At 40.6% G+C, this 16,090-nt stretch overlaps 1 protein-coding gene across 1 annotated transcript in view; it reads right to left on the bottom strand.

Annotated features, from left to right (window-relative positions):
- Positions 1-603: 603 nt before the first annotated feature.
- Positions 604-16,090, bottom strand: part of LOC138950819 (sodium-coupled monocarboxylate transporter 1-like) — a 46,622-nt gene continuing 31,135 nt past the window's right edge. Inside the window, exons 13-18 of the mRNA XM_070322537.1 lie at positions 14,380-14,450; positions 13,443-13,529; positions 12,148-12,356; positions 10,760-10,860; positions 10,196-10,320; positions 604-6,213 (exon numbers count right to left, since the gene is read on the bottom strand). Of these exons, the coding sequence (XP_070178638.1) occupies positions 6,046-6,213; positions 10,196-10,320; positions 10,760-10,860; positions 12,148-12,356; positions 13,443-13,529; positions 14,380-14,450 (761 nt within the window). The 3' untranslated portion in view covers positions 604-6,045. The remainder of the gene's footprint in view (positions 6,214-10,195; positions 10,321-10,759; positions 10,861-12,147; positions 12,357-13,442; positions 13,530-14,379; positions 14,451-16,090) is intronic.

The raw sequence follows: 16,090 nt of genomic DNA, 5'->3' as shown, positions 1-16,090 counted from the left end.
AGCCTTGAAGGCTTCGCCTCTTGTTACTTTGTTAATTGTAAGACACTGGCATGACACGATTTCAACACTTCAAGTGTGTATCGAATAGTGAGATATTTTCCACATTCTGCTCTTGAATTTTGAAAAGAAGCTTAAAACGCCCAGGGGAAAAGTGCATGATAAGAACAATTCGCGTGAATAATGATAAATAGATTCAGTCAATATGTCGCTCACATACACACACACACACACACACACACACACAGCCACACACACTCGCACGCTCACACGCACACACACAAACACACACACGCACACACACACATACATACGCACGCATACACATACACACACACACACACTCACGCGCGCACGCGCGCACACACACACAGGAATGCACTATCTCTGTTTGTGTCCCTTTCGGCCTGACTTTTTGTCTGTTCCCCACCCCCTATATCTGTTTGTCTGTCTGTCTGTCTGTCTGTCTGTCTGTCTCTCTCTCTCTCTCTCTCTCTGTCTCTCTCTCTCTCTCTCTCTCTCTCTCTCTCTCTCTCTCTCTCTCTCTCTCTCTCTCTCTCTCACACTCTCTCCTCGTGTACATATGGAGAACACAAAACAAGAAGGAAAGGTGTTTAATTTTTTATTGACATTTTTCCTAATTTGCCTTGACAGTGAAAATCACCAGTGCTGGACTGATCGTGTAACCTCTGCGAACGCCAAGAAGAAGAAGAAGAAGACAGTGAAAATGTTCGTTCTATAACGGAAAGGTCCCTAATTCATATTATCAATACCACAAACTAGGAAGCAAGCAACCACGCACTCAAAACAAAAACAGCACTAAAAAGCCACCATGCAACAACTTAAACTAATAAGCAAGTCAACAAGTAGTCAACCGAAACATCACAACAAAAGAACAACTGTTGGCCTAGTGGTAAGGCGTGCGCCCCGTGATCGGGAGGTCGTGGGTTCGAACCCCGGCCGGGTCATACCTAAGACTTTAAAATTGGCAATCCAGTGGCTGCTCCGCCTGGCGTCTGGCATTATGGGGTTAGTCTTCTTCTTCTTCATTTGGTCTTTGCTAGGACTGGTTGGTCCGGTGTCAGAATAATGTGACTGGGTGAGACATGAAGCCTGTGCTGCGACTTCTGTCTTATGTGTGGCGCACGTTAAATGTCAAAGCAGCACCGCCCTGATATGGCCCTTCGTGGTCGGCTGGGCGTTAAGCAAACAAACAAACCAAAAAAAGGCAAAAGAACAATTAAGCCTCGGGCAATGACTCCAAGTGTTTTGAAGACGGGTGCAGTGGCCTAGTGGGTAGGACCGCTTAATCGGAAGGTTATGAGTTCAAATCCCAACCGCGACCGCCTGGTTGGATAAGGGTGGAGATTTTCTGATCTCCCAGGTCAACTTATATGCAGACTTGCTAAAGCCTTATCCCCCTTTGTGTGTACACGCAAGCACAAGACCAAGTGCGCACGAAAAAGATCCTGTAATCCATGTCAGAGTTTGGTGGGTTATAAAAACACGAAAATACCCAGCATGCTTCTCCCGAAAGCGGCGTATAGCTGCCTAAATGGTGGGGTAAAAACGGTCATGCACGTAATAGCCGCGGGAGTTTCAGCCCATGAACAAAACAAACATAGTATATTAGTATATTACCGTAAAGTACATTGTAAGCGCCTGGTGTGTAGAAAACGTCCGCCTCAAACTTTGAATCAAATCATACATTGTACATGATACGCCCACCCCACCCTTACGTTTGGATATTTAGGTTTTCAAATGACAACAGGCTTGCCTTAGCCAGCGGTCTCGTGATGGAAAAATATAGAAGTTCACCAGTACAGGTGATCTCATTTGATCCTTTCCAAAAGTACATTAATTAAAAGTAGCTAACCACCGTTGCATGCAGTCGACGCGCCGTGATACCATCGCCATTTTGGGTTTTAATTAAAAGCGGATATTGATTCTCAGAATTCCAAACAGTTTGGGATGACGACACCCTTAAGGGCGGTTTATCGTGTAAAGGGGAGCAAGCGGTTAAAACGGGCGTCGACGGAGCCAATGAAGGGGGATACGACCTTCATGTAGATCATATACCTGTGCACTTTCTAAACATCAACAATACTGTTTGCCTTCACAAAAGATGTCAGACACATTTGTGTATGTCCCTAACGTACATCGGCACGGCAAATCATCAATCTTCTTCTTCTTCTTCGTTCATGGGCTTAGACTCCCACGTTCACTCATGTTTTTAGCACGAGTGGATTTGTACGTGTATGACCGTTTTTACCCCGCCATTCAGGCAGCATACGCCGATTTCGGGGGATCATCAATGTTAAGGTTATGAAGTGCCCTTTCTGAAAACCATGTTTGATTTGTGGATTATCTCCCCTTGGCTCTACCAGTGGACAGTTATCGCCCTTAGCTGCAAAAATAAAGGGGTACTGAAACAAATTTGTCTTCTTCTTCTTTCTTCTTGTCGATTGCCATTTTTTATACTTAAAGTCCAGCTCTGAATAAAAAAAATAAAAAAGAAAATTTCTGTGTTTTGACATTTTCAAATGTACCAATTATAAAATAAAGGATCACAGTTACATGCAGCTACAGTCACCTTTCTGCGCATGGAAGCTTACTTCATGAACAGATGTTGTGATAACAAGGCAAGACAAGGCAAGGCAAGGCAACATTTTATTCAGAATCCCCTAGGGTTACAAATATTTGAAACAAATAAAATAAAATAAAACCAAAAAAGAAATATAATAATGGGACACAACACTTTGTAATTGGTACGCGTGCATGAAACGAAACAGGAGCTAGGTAACCAATATATACGACGAAAAATGACCACAGGTGACTCGACACCGCGTTGCGCCCTGACAAAATCAAGACAGGTCTGGCAGCGGAACGAAAATTCAGATGTGGATGGAGCAGCGAATGCAGGGACGGGGCGGCGTGAGAGAATACCGGAACAAGGAACAGGTGTAAGGACCAAAAAACAAACAAAAACAAAAAAACAAAAAAAATCAAGACGTCGAGACGATTACCAGTGAATCGACACTGTTCAGCAAGTGTAGCAGTAATCTCATAAGGCCAAGAAAAAAAAAATGTCTGTTTCTGGTCACCCGACCGACCCTAAATTTCGGCGCCGACCCTAAACTTTTTTTTTCCAAACTCAAAAATGTTTTGGTTTTTTTGGTGGTAAAGGACAGGGTGAGAAAATGAACAACAAAAACGTGTGAAAACGAAAGTCCGCTGACGATTTGTAAATGTGTTGAGTGTCTTGTCTCTATGTATAGTGAATCCAGTCTCTTTGCGCGATTTTTAAAGTTAGTTTTATTGGTCTACATTTGGGGTAAAAAAAAAAAAAATAAAAAAAAAATAAAAAAAAAAAACAATCCCGACCTACCGACCCTATTTTTTTTAGCCATGTTACCAGAAACAGACAAATTTTTTTTTTGGCCTAATGATAATTTTAACTGAAAAATAAAGCTGACAAGGCGGAAGAAGGTTGAGTGCGCTGTGATTAAGAGCGTCAGTTACTTTGATATATACATGTAGCTAATTATTTAAATGCTTATGTTAATCTTGATCTTAGTGGTGTATTTATGTACGCATTTGCTTTGTGGAAGTTGTCTTTATGTTATAAGTAATGCGATATTGTGCCAACATGTTTATGACTTGTATGTACAATAAAAATGGACATTCCAGTTTTCTTATCTTATCTTAAAACCCACTGTTTTGTCAAATTCAATGAGCGAGATTTAATACACAATGTCTTTTTGCTGACCCACTGTAACCTTCAGGATCCTTAATTTTACCAAAAATGTGGTTTGAAAAAAAATTCCCGATGGCTTTTCCGTACTGTGGTCAGCATTACCTCCAAATATACTGCAGTGCATGTCAGTTTGTATGTATGACATTCTCGAGTGCAGTAGAGGTGTCGACATTAGCAAGCAAACGGCATCATCATCCCTGGCAAAATGTGAACATAAAACCTATTTATAAATCCTGATACTACGGCCTTTCTCGTTGAATAAATCGTGTATGAAACTAACCCGGATTAATTCCTAATAGCGTAATAGGTAACAACAAAAATCATAACTTTAAAACATCAGCACATTTATCAGAAAAGACCACTTTACTACGGGTTTAATGTAATGGCAACAACAAACTTACATTCTCTACAATATGTGATTTGTACTCGACCGCTGGAACAAACAAAACATAACTCTCAATCAAAAATACAACGCGAAGCTTTTTTTATTTAAGTTGATGTGACACTGAAATTTCGGACACATTTTTGGAGCCCCGATGTCTCAGCAGTCAATGTCAAACTGAAAATATGGAAAACAAGTTACCGTTATTCTGTTTAATTTTGCAATTCCAAAAAATAGTATTTTTTCACTACATACCAGATACGTCTCTGTGTTGTAAATGTTACACTAATTACCAGCGAAATACCAATTATTAATAGCAAAAACTTGGTGGAGTACTTTCCTTTAGTTCGACGTACGAAAACAAGTACTCCCTGTACCAACATTTTATTCCACGATTATTTTACTGTCAGAGTACGTTACTCCTCATTTTTTTCTTGGAATAAATTAACAATTGTTAAAACAAAATTGGACTTTTTTTTAAATTTTTTTTTTTTTAAGATTTTCAATAACAATCAGACTTTGTTTATAACAACATGTAAGCGAATACAAAATTAATCTAACTGTACCACACAAAAAATAAATAGTGTATTTAAAAGAATCGTATCTACAAAGCAAGCAACACATACAGCTACAGTTCTAAAGATGGGTCTGTGTAGCTGCTCATTATTTACCATTTGGTGTAAACAATATATGTATTTGTATTTTTGACCAATAAATGACATTTTACATCAATCGAGACAGCCCGTGTTCCTCCGAGACCGTGCTGGCGGTCGAGGTGAACAATGACTGTCGAGATCTGTGTAAAATGTCATTTAGGTCAAACATACAAATAACATTTATGAATCGATCGATTCTGGTTAGAATTTCTTTTAGTTTTTATGATTGAACGCACACAAACATGCACTATTTTGTAGTCTCGGCGGGCCGCCTGAATATGAAGTTTTGTCGGCCTCTGACGTCACATAGCTCAAGGAAGGGAAATCCAGTGTTCAATCGATACATTGTTTTATTTCTGTGTACATGTTCGTAAAATTGACAGTTAAAAATATGACATCAACACCAAACCAACGACCTAGGGGGGTGTCTTCAAAGCACATTTACAAAACGTAATAATAAGCAAATGTCAGCGTTCGGTGGGTTATAGAAACACAAAAATACCCAGCATGCCTCCCCCTAAAGCGGCGTATGGTTGCCTAAATGGCGGGGTAAAAATGGCCATACACGTAAAAAAAAAAAATTAAAACGAGTGTCCGAGGGAGTTTCAGTCCATGAATGCAGAACTTAGAAAAAGAAGAAGAAATGAGCAAATGACAGATATACAGCAGTAAACCAATTACACAAAAATATCATCCAAATTGAGAAAAAAACGTTTGTCATAAAAAAACTGGACAGATGTGTTTTATGTGTTTGGGAGATGAGGACATTATGTTACAACCAATTATAATGTTAGAAATTCCTTAATTTTACTTCTCCTACCGAATGTAGCGTGCAGGTTGATGGTGGTTAACTAGTGTCCATATTGGCTACAGACAGACAGACAGACAGACAGACAGACAGACAGACAGACAGACAGACAGACAGACACAAAGACAGAGTGAAACCTATACACAACCCATTTAAGGGTGTGTCTTTAAAGAGATATTGTCAGGCGTAGTAACTGTCAGATGTTAGGCCAACAGCAGCAACAGCTACTACAGATGGGTCTTCAGCTACAGCTACTACAGATGGGTCTTCAGCTACAGCTACTACAGATGTGTCTTCAGCTACAGCTACTACAGATGGGTCATCAGCTGCAGCTACTACAGATGGGTCATCAGCTACAGCTACTACAGACAAGTCATCAGCTACAGCTACTATACAGACGAGTCATCAGCTACAGCTACTACAGACGAGTCATCAGCTACAGCTACTACAGATGAGTCGTTTCCTTGTATGTCCCATTGCTTGTGTAGTCGGTGCCAACTGCGTCATTTCCAAATCCTTTTTCCGCAATTGCTGTGAAGGGCTGATTGGAAGGTTGTATGTCTGTGGTGGGTACGACGGGCTCTGGGTCGGTACTGTTACTGGCTTTGATATCCTGAAAGATCAAACAAAAGTAAGGAAGATCGTGAGTGCAAATCCCGACCGCGGCCGCCTGGTGGGTTAAAGGTGGAGATTGTTCCGATCTCCCAGGTCAACTTATGTGCAGACCTGCTTGTGGCTTATCCCCCTTCGTGTGTACACGCAAGCACAAGACCAAGTGCGCACCAAAACGATCCTGCGATCCATATCAGAGTTCGGTGGGTTATAGAAACACGAAAATACCAAGCATGCTTCCCCCGAAATCGGCGTATGCTGTTTGACTGGTGGGGTAAAAACGGTCATACACATACACACCCACTCGTGCAAAAACATGAGTTAACGTGGGAGTTTCAGCCCATGCACGAAGAAGAAGAAGAAGAACAACAACAACAACAACAACAACAACAACAACAACAACAACAACAACAACAAGAAGAACAAGAAGAACAAGAAGAAAAGAAGAACAAGAGGAAGAAGAAGAGGAAAAAGGAGAAGAAGAAGAAGAAGAAGAAGAAGAAGAAGAAGAAGAAGAAGAAGAAGAAGAAGAAGAAGAAGAAGAAGAAGAAGAAGAAGAAGAAGAGTACAGTTTAACTGCAATTATTTGTGTGTGTATGATGGCAACAAAATCTAATTTTTGACAAAAAATGAACTAACTGTGTTTTGCCAAAACTCGCCGAGTCAGTTGTAATATTCATATTACATAGTTGACAGTGTCGTATTCCTATCTTGTCTTTTCGCTTTAGGCAAGAATCTAATCTTGATCTAGATATAATCGTGTTTACCATATACTTCCAAGCGACACGCCAAATTTCATCTGAATCGACCCACACGCCAGAAATATGCGTTAAAATGGGCAGACAGACAGATAAACAGATAAACAGATAAACAGATAAACAGACAGAGTGAAACCTATACACAACCGATATAAACGGGTGTGTAATTAAAGAGATATTGTTAGGCGTGTCAGATGAAAGGACATTTTGAGAGGAGGGAGAGCCAGATTGCATATTTATTTATTTTTTTTATTATGGGGAGCTTATATAGCGCGAACCACAACTGTGCTCTCCGCGCTTTACATATTAATATCTGCCGTTTGAAATGGAACGTTTAATTTATACACACTTATGATACAAATAATTAACTTCGCTTGAAAAATGTTTCATGTCGCTATTTTTTTATTACACCCCCGGTATAGGGGTGTGTATAGGTTTCACTCGATGTGTTTGTGTTCGTAAGTAGATCTCAAGAATGAACGGACCGATCGTCACCAAACTTGGTGAACAGGTTTTATACATTCCTGAGACGGTCCTTACAAAAATTGGGACCAGTCAAACACACGGTTAGGGAGTTATTGGTGGATTAAAATTATACAAGGCCTGGTATAGACGGACACCCCCGTTGGTCAAAGGGAAATAACCATTCTCACTGCCACCAACTGAGAAGGTTATTTCCCTTTGACGGGGGTGTAGTTCCTATCGGAGGAATTTCTTGTTATTTTTTGGAACGTTAGCAGTCAATCTGGGTTTTTTATTTCAAATTTCAAATGATCAGAATGGGTTTCAAATTTTATCAAATTCTGACTTAAAACACTAATTCCTTTTTACATGTAGTCAAGTTTTGACTAAATGTTTTAACGTAGAGGGGGAAATCGAGACGAGGGTCGTGGTGGTGTATGTGTGTGTGTGTGTGTGTGTGTGTGTGTGTGTGTGTGTGTGTGTGTGTGTGTGTAGAGCGATTCAGAGTAAACTACTGAACCAATCTTTATGAAATTTTACATGAGAGTTCCTGGGTGTGATATCCCCAGATGTTTTTTTCATTTTTTTGATAAATGTCTTTGATGACGTCATATCCGGCTTTTCGTGAAAGTTGAGGCGGCACTGTCACGCTCTCATTTTTCAACCAAATTGGTTGACATTTTGGTCAAGTAATCTTCGACGAAGCCCGGACTTTGGTATTGCATTTCAGCTTGGAGGCTTAAAATTTAATTAATGAGTTTGCTCATTAAAGTTGTCATTAAAATCAATTTTTCGCAAACAGATTTAAAATTGATTGCATCGTATTCTTCATCACATTCTGAATCTAAAAATATATACATATGTCATGTTTACTCTAAAAATGTGATCACAATTAACGAAAATAGAATAATTAGTCTTACGATCAACATGTAAGAAATCGATCCAAAAATGATGTCATCTTATTCGTGATCATTTCCTGATTCCAAAAACATATAGATATGATAGGTTGTATTCAAAACAAGCTCAGAAAGTTAACAAGAATACAGAAAAGCGCGCTTTCCTGCTTAGCACAATACGCTACCGCGCTAATCTGGCGTGTCAATATCACTACGTTTTGCACGTGGAAGGTGAGCGATTTCCTTCACGCGGGGATTGACGAAGCTGTACTGTCTTAGTGAATGAATACAGTGCGTTCAGTTTCATCCCGTGAGTTCGACAGCTTGACTAAATGTAGTAATTTCGCCCAACGCGACTTGTTTAGATTCTATTCTATTAGTCTTGTCGTTTCTATGTGGCTATCCGGAACCCACGGACAGATTCCTAGTGATGTACAAGATCGTTGACCCGGGAAGGAAAGTACAGTGAAACCTGTGTATAACGACCGCCCAAGGTACAGACAGGGGTCGTTATGGACAGGTGGTCGCCTTGAATAAGGTGAACCACAAGTGAATGAAATACTACAAGTTAACATCACTGTTCATTGGCTCTATCGACGCCCGTTTTTAACCGCTTGCTTCCCTTTATACGATAAACCGTCCAGATCCGGCGGTCTCGAGTTCGAGTCCTGTACTTGGCAAGTCTTTTGAAAAACATTTTGTTCTCAATTGTTCAACTTTTTTTTGTTTTCTTAACTCATTATTATATACTTGTATTTTTTTCATTTTGATTTTTCCCAAAGATTTTGAGTCGGAGTGTATTGAAAATCGAATATAGTGCATGAGTGCCATTGGACAGCTTTCCCACAATCCCGTATTCAATTCGTGCGTGCGTGTGTGTGTGCGTGCGTGCGTGCGTGCGTGCGTGCGTGCGTGCGTGCGTGCGTGCGTGTGTGTGTGTGTTTTCGTGCGCGTGAGTGATTGGGGGTTATATTCACTTTTACATAAGTTGAACAGCTTCGACGCCTACCCCCAAGTAGATAAAACATGTCAAGACGTTAACAGTGGAACCCCCCTTTTAAGATTTCCAAAACTATGAGAAAAACAGGTCTTTCAAAGGAGTGAGTCTTGAGATAGGGGTAATTTTAGAGAGGTTATGAACAGAAAATTTGAGAAAACTGGGTCTCAAAAAGGGGGGATGTCTTACATTAAAAGGGGGGATCACTGTATGAACACAAACCTTTCTTATCAGTAGCCAAAGAGGACTGGGTGGCCGAGTGGTAACGCACTTGCGCTCGGAAGCGAGAGGTTGCGTGTTCAGGCCTGGGTCAGGCCGCAATTTTCTCCCCCCTTTCCTAACCTAGGTGGTGGGTTCTAGTGCTAGTCTTTCGGATGAGACGAAAAACCGAGGTCCCTTCGCGTACACTACATTGGGGTGTGCACGTTAAAGATCCCACGATTGACAAAAGGGTCTTTCCTGGCAAAATTGTATTGGCATAGATAAAAATGTCCACCAAATACCCGTGTGACTTGGAATAAAGTGTAAAAAAAATTCCATCTCACACGGCATTAAGTCTCAGGGCTTGGAAACATGAATACAAGCATGCAGAAAAAAAAATGGGTAGCGCCGTATACTGTATGGCAGCTCGCTTTCCCCAGGGAGAAAGCAGCCCGAATTTCTGTGAGGTTACTCTCATGGACTATATAAAATCTTATCCTTATCCTTATCCTTATTGAGCGATAGTTATGAACAGATAATCTGAAAAAAACAGAGTCTTTAAAGGGAAGAAGTCTTAAATTGGGGGGGTCTCAAAAAGGGAGATCACTGTATGAACACAAAACTGCTTTCTTATCAGTAGCAAAAAAACGAGAAAAGGCGTAGTAATACCTCCGGTCTCGGGAACTCTTTCTTGCAGCGCAATGTTCGTCTCAAGGAGGCGGGAAGACAGCAGAAGAGGCGATCAAACAGCGGAATGAGATACTTGGGGTCAACCTCATCAATACTCATTGGACCTTTGGACAAAGATCAATAATTCAATAGATCAGGTTAAAACAAAATGATATACGAATGCACTCGGAGCGCAAGTGAGTAAAACGTGAGAGTTATGCGGTGTTATTTCGGGTTTAAACAAACTTGAATTCATTTGCAGTACCGTGTTATGAATACAATTAAACGAAGGTAATATTTGGATCCGTACTCAAGGGAAGTGCTTTGCTTACCTGATTCTTTATGGTTTTCAAAGTAAACAACAACAAAAACAGCTCGCGTGACGCATTGCGTACCGTCAAAACCTGAATGGAGCAAGCAGTAACTCTGATCCTCTAAGACAGTCTTGCTTTTCCTTATTTACTCTACCCGGTTGTGCTCCCGTCTTCATGTATAAACATATACACAAGACACACTCACACACACACACACACACACACACACACACACACACACACAGAGCACCTGTGCAGAAACTGACGATGAGGCCGACGACGACGACAGTGGCGGCACCAATTGACGAGTACCACAAGTACGACACTGTGTACAGCGGTTGTATGCCTGACCTGTTAACAACACACATTTTGGTTAGACACTGCAGGATAGACACAGTAAGACACTGTGTACAATAGTTGTACGCCTGACCTGTTAACAACACACATTTTGGTTAGACACTGCAGGATAGACACAGTAAGACGCTGTGTACAGCAGTTGTGAGCCTGACCTGTTAACAACACACATTGTTGTAAGAAGCTGTGTACAACAGTTGTAAGCCTGACCTGTTAACAACACACATTTTGGTTAGACACTGCAGGATAGACACAGTAAGACGCTGTGTACAACAGTTATAAGCCTGACCTGTTAACAACACGCACATTGTTGTATGACACTGTGTACAGCGGTTGTATGCCTGACCTGTTAACAACACCTGCTGTTGTAAGACGCTGTGTACAACAGTTGTAGCGTGACCTGTTAACAACACACATTGTTGTATGACACTGTGTACAACAGTTTTACGCCTGACCTATTAACAACACACATTTTTGATAGACACTGCAGGATAGACACAGGTGATTGTAAATGTATACACGGCAGATCTATTCCCGGATTGTGAAATGACGCTGTATTCACTATTTTGATCCCCAACTTGCCAACAGATATAATTATACGGTATGTATAAATGTAACACACTGTGGAACTGACACATACAGGTGTTTGTAAATATGTACACGTCAGATCTATTCCCGACCTGTTACATTATTTCTATCACGGACATTTTTGTTTACTTGTATACCTTTTTTTTTTTTTTTTTTTTTTTGGGGGGGGGGGTATGTGCAATAGATAAAATTTATATTAACTCATTGTCTCCCAGGTACGAATATATCCGTACCCACTCTTATGGCTCTATCTGACCAGGTACAGATATATCCGCTCAGACTGTTAGCTTTAGTCGCTTTCTGTAACGTTCATCTAATGCCTGCATTCCAGCGTGTTGATAAGAATAAGAATACTTTATTATCTCACAGAGAAATTCAGAGATACACAGTTACTACACAGTTACAACAATTCTGAGTGACCTGCTGCAGCACAGCTGGTCTCGGCTAAAAAAAAACTTGGTCAACATAGATGGGGTAGAAAATGTTAAGCACATTTTTATTCGTACAACTGTACTAAGGTACTTACGTTAATATTTTGTAACATTTTACACACGCGCCCGTTGACAATATTCATCATTTTCTAACCAATCTGATTTTTTTTTTTCGTGATTAATTTTCCATTTACACTCTTGTTTTGGCCTCATTTTGTGAGAGCGGAGGGAGAGGGGGAGTAAGAGTTTATCAAAGAAAACTTACAATTCTTGTGGGGCAACCGTCGTCGTAGACGAGAAATCCATGGCTGTCATGGCCATGGTTGTCATGGAAGTGATGCTGGAAGTGATGTTAGCCGAACAAGACGTACTGTTGATGTCAGGTAGGCCAGAGGGAGCCCTAGGAATGGTGTAGGCTCCAATACTGATCCACATGGTCAGGCAGAGGCCCAATATTCCTCCAACTACGGCTCCCTGCCCATCATAATACGCAGTTGCTTTAAACACAGTTTTATTCAAAATACATGACATGAACCAATTGACAAAAATGCAGCTAGGACACGAACTCGAGCAGATGCTTATTTCGCGTGACCATAACAATACTAAGTTACACACATTTTCGTGATGGCGGAGAGAGAACACAATTATTTACTGGAAAAAGAAAATGTAGGAGTGGGGGGTGGGGGTGGGGAACTCAATCAAAACAGAGGGATCTACCGTAACTGTAAATGTAACACACACAAAAGTGTAAAAAAAACTTTCCCATGCCTGACACCGGAATTAAAGGTACCATCTTCTGTCTTGTGCGCAGGCCATGAAATCTTGGGTGCGTGTACGGTGCCGCATAGCCTAAAACGCTAAAGAGAAGTTACAAATCAACAATCATCTGGATGCATGTAAAGTTTCAAAGATCTAGAACTCTCCATTTAATATTCTTCTTCTTCTTCTTCTTCGTTCATGGGCTTATAGACTCCCACGTTCACTCATGTTTTTAGCACGAGTGGATTTTTACGCGTATGACCGTTTTTACCCCGCCATTCAGGCAGCATATGCCGATTTCGGGGGAGATTAATATTCGAAAAGCGAAACCTCAACGTTACGTTTGTCCATTTGTTGTTCCCAGAAGCTGGGTTGCCCTAACACCTACCCCCCCCCCCCCCCCCCCAAAAAAAAATATTGCCATGACTCGATAATCACTCCTGTGAGTTAAAAACCACTGAAGGCCAACAGGCAAACCCAAATGTATCGATTGAACACTGGATTTCCCTTCTTCGAGCCATGTTCCGTCAGAGACCGACAAAAACTCATACTAAACAAGAGGGCATGTTTGTGTGCGTTCAATCGTAAAAACATAAAAGGAATTCAAATCGATCGATATATGAATCTTATTTGTATTGTTGACCAAAATTTAATATTTTACACAGATCTTGACAGTCATTGTTCACCTCTGGCGCGGTCTGGGAGGAACACTGACTGTCTCGATCTGTGTAAAATGTCATATTTTGGTCAACAATACAAATAACATGGAATCATTTAATTTCGGCACAAATTAACACTTACATAACCGTTGGCCCATGGAAACAGACCTCCCAATAGGAACAGTCCCAGAAGAGGTCCATTGGCCGCACTGTTGAAACTGAGTGATGCCTGAAATCATAGAACATTGACAGTGAAGAGTTCCGGTGTAAGCGATCGTTTACACCGTCGCACATCTGTTGAGGTATTTATTTATTTATTTATATGGGAGGTTTATATAGCGCTTGACGTTCTCTGGGCGCTTTACATATTAATTTCTGCCGTGTGAGATGGAATTGTTTACACAATATATCACGCATTCACATCGGCCAGTAAATCTCAAGCCACTACGGCGAGTATTTACTTTTCACGGCCTATTATTCCAAGTCACACGGGTATTTGGTGGACATTTTTTTTATTTATGCCTATACATTTTTTTATTTTATTTATGCCCATACATTTTTGCCAGGAAAGACCCTTTTGTCAATCGTGGGATCTTTAACGTGCACACCCCAATGTAGTGTACACGTAGGGACCTCGGTTTTTCGTCTCATCCAAAAGACTGGCACTTGAACCCACCACCTAGGTTAGGAAAGGGGGGAGAAAATTGCTTACGCCCCGACCCAGGGTCGAACTCGCAACCTCTCGCTTCCGAGGCAAGTGCACTTACCACTCGGCCACCTTTTCCCTTTCGTATGGTCTTGCCCTATGTGTAAAAGCTTGACCAGAAAGATCATAGAAAAAGTAGAAATATTCATTACTTCTTCTTAGTTCTTGGGCTCCAACTCCCACGCTTTTTACGTGTATGGCCGTTTTTACCCCTCCATTTAGGCAGGCATACGTCGCTGTCGACGAAGCCCGAACTTGTGGATTGGACTTCAGCTTGGAAGCTTACACATTTATTAATGCGATTGTTCATGAACAAACTGAAAATTCTAATTAAATCATTCGATCTTGTATCGAATATCCGACTTTGACCTACCTGTAAGACGGTACCTTCTAGTCCTGATACAATGAAAGCGACACCAATTCCTGCTCCTCCAAAAATCAGCACTGAAAAACAAAGAATATGTTACTGCAGACCAATTGTGCCAAAAGTGAAAATTTGCGAACAAAAATATGACAGAAATGCAATAATAAGAAATCCAGGAGAAGGAAAAACAAGTCGCGTAAGGCGAAAATACAATATTTAGTCAAGTAGCTGTCGAACTCACAGAATGAAACTGAACGCAATGCCATTTTTCAGCAAGACCGTATACTCGTAGCATCGTCAGTCCAGCCACCGCTCATGGCAAAGGCAGTGAAATTGACAAGAAGAGCGGGGTAGTAGTTGCGCTAAGAAGGATAGCACGCTTTTCTGTACCTCTCTTTGTTTTAACTTTCTGAGCGTGTTTTTAATCCAAACATATCATATCTATATGTTTTTGGAATCAGGAACCGACAAGGAATAAGATGAAAGTGTTTTTAAATTGATTTCGACAATTTAATTTTGATAATAATTTTTATATATTTAATTTTCAGAGCTTGTTTTTAATCCGAATATAACATATTTATATGTTTTTGGAATCAGCAAATGATGGAGAATAAGATAAACGTAAATTTGGATCGTTTTATAAATTTTTATTTTTTTTTACAATTTTCCGATTTTTAATGACCAAAGTCATTAATTAATTATTAAGCCACCAAGCTGAAATGCAATACCGAAGTCCGGGCTTCGTCGAAGATTACTTGACCAAAATTTCAACCAATTTGGTTGAAAAATGAGGGCGTGACAGTGCCGCCTCAACTTTCACGAAAAGCCGGATATGACGTCATCAAAGACATTTATCAAAAAAATGAAAAAAACGTTCGGGGATTTCATACCCAGGAACTCTCATGTCAAATTTCATAAAGATCGGTCCAGTAGTTTAGTCTGAATCGCTCTACACACACACACACACACACAGACAGACAGACACACACACGCACATACACCACGACCCTCGTTTCGATTCCCCCTCGATGTTAAAATATTTAGTCAAAACTTGACTAAATATAAAAATACCCAAGTGTTGCGAGATATGCAAAATATAAATACATGCATTTTTATGTTCAAGACCAAATTATAATGCGTAGCAAAAGAACTGAAACCTTTTAACAAACTTTTATCATCATCACTCTCACCCACCCCGTCATCCTCCCCTCATCCTCACTTTGTACTGGAAACTTGCATTCTCCCAGTAAGGTCATATATTGTACTACGTTGCAAGCCCCTGGAGCAATTTTTTTATTAGTGCTTTTGTGAACAAGAAACAATTAACAAGTGGCTCTATCCCATCTCCCCCCTTTCCCCAATCCCATCTCCCCCCCTTTCCCCGTCGCGATATAACCTTGAATGGTTGAAAACGACGTTAAACACCAAATAAAGAAAGAAAGAGCCTCCCCTCATCCTCACTTTTACCAGCCTTTTAGCGTATCATCAACTCATGTCCCTGAAAGGAAAACTGCCTGTGAGGACGTTAAGGACCCCCTAGTTAGTTTGTTCAAGACCATTGCTGAAGTGCTCAAAATCTCGCCTAGGTATGTCTATCTAACAATTAGGATCTAACAATTAGGACTTCGTGCGCTGATAATTGTGATGGTAAAATATCATACTTTCCCCTATCCTTCTTGGATCTGTTTGTTTGTGGGTGTGGTAATTGGTTGGTGTGCCG

This window comes from Littorina saxatilis, linkage group LG16, assembly GCF_037325665.1.
Source record: "Littorina saxatilis isolate snail1 linkage group LG16, US_GU_Lsax_2.0, whole genome shotgun sequence".
In the NCBI taxonomy this organism is placed as follows: domain Eukaryota; kingdom Metazoa; phylum Mollusca; class Gastropoda; order Littorinimorpha; family Littorinidae; genus Littorina; species Littorina saxatilis.
This window is presented reverse-complemented; position numbering and strand designations above follow the sequence as displayed.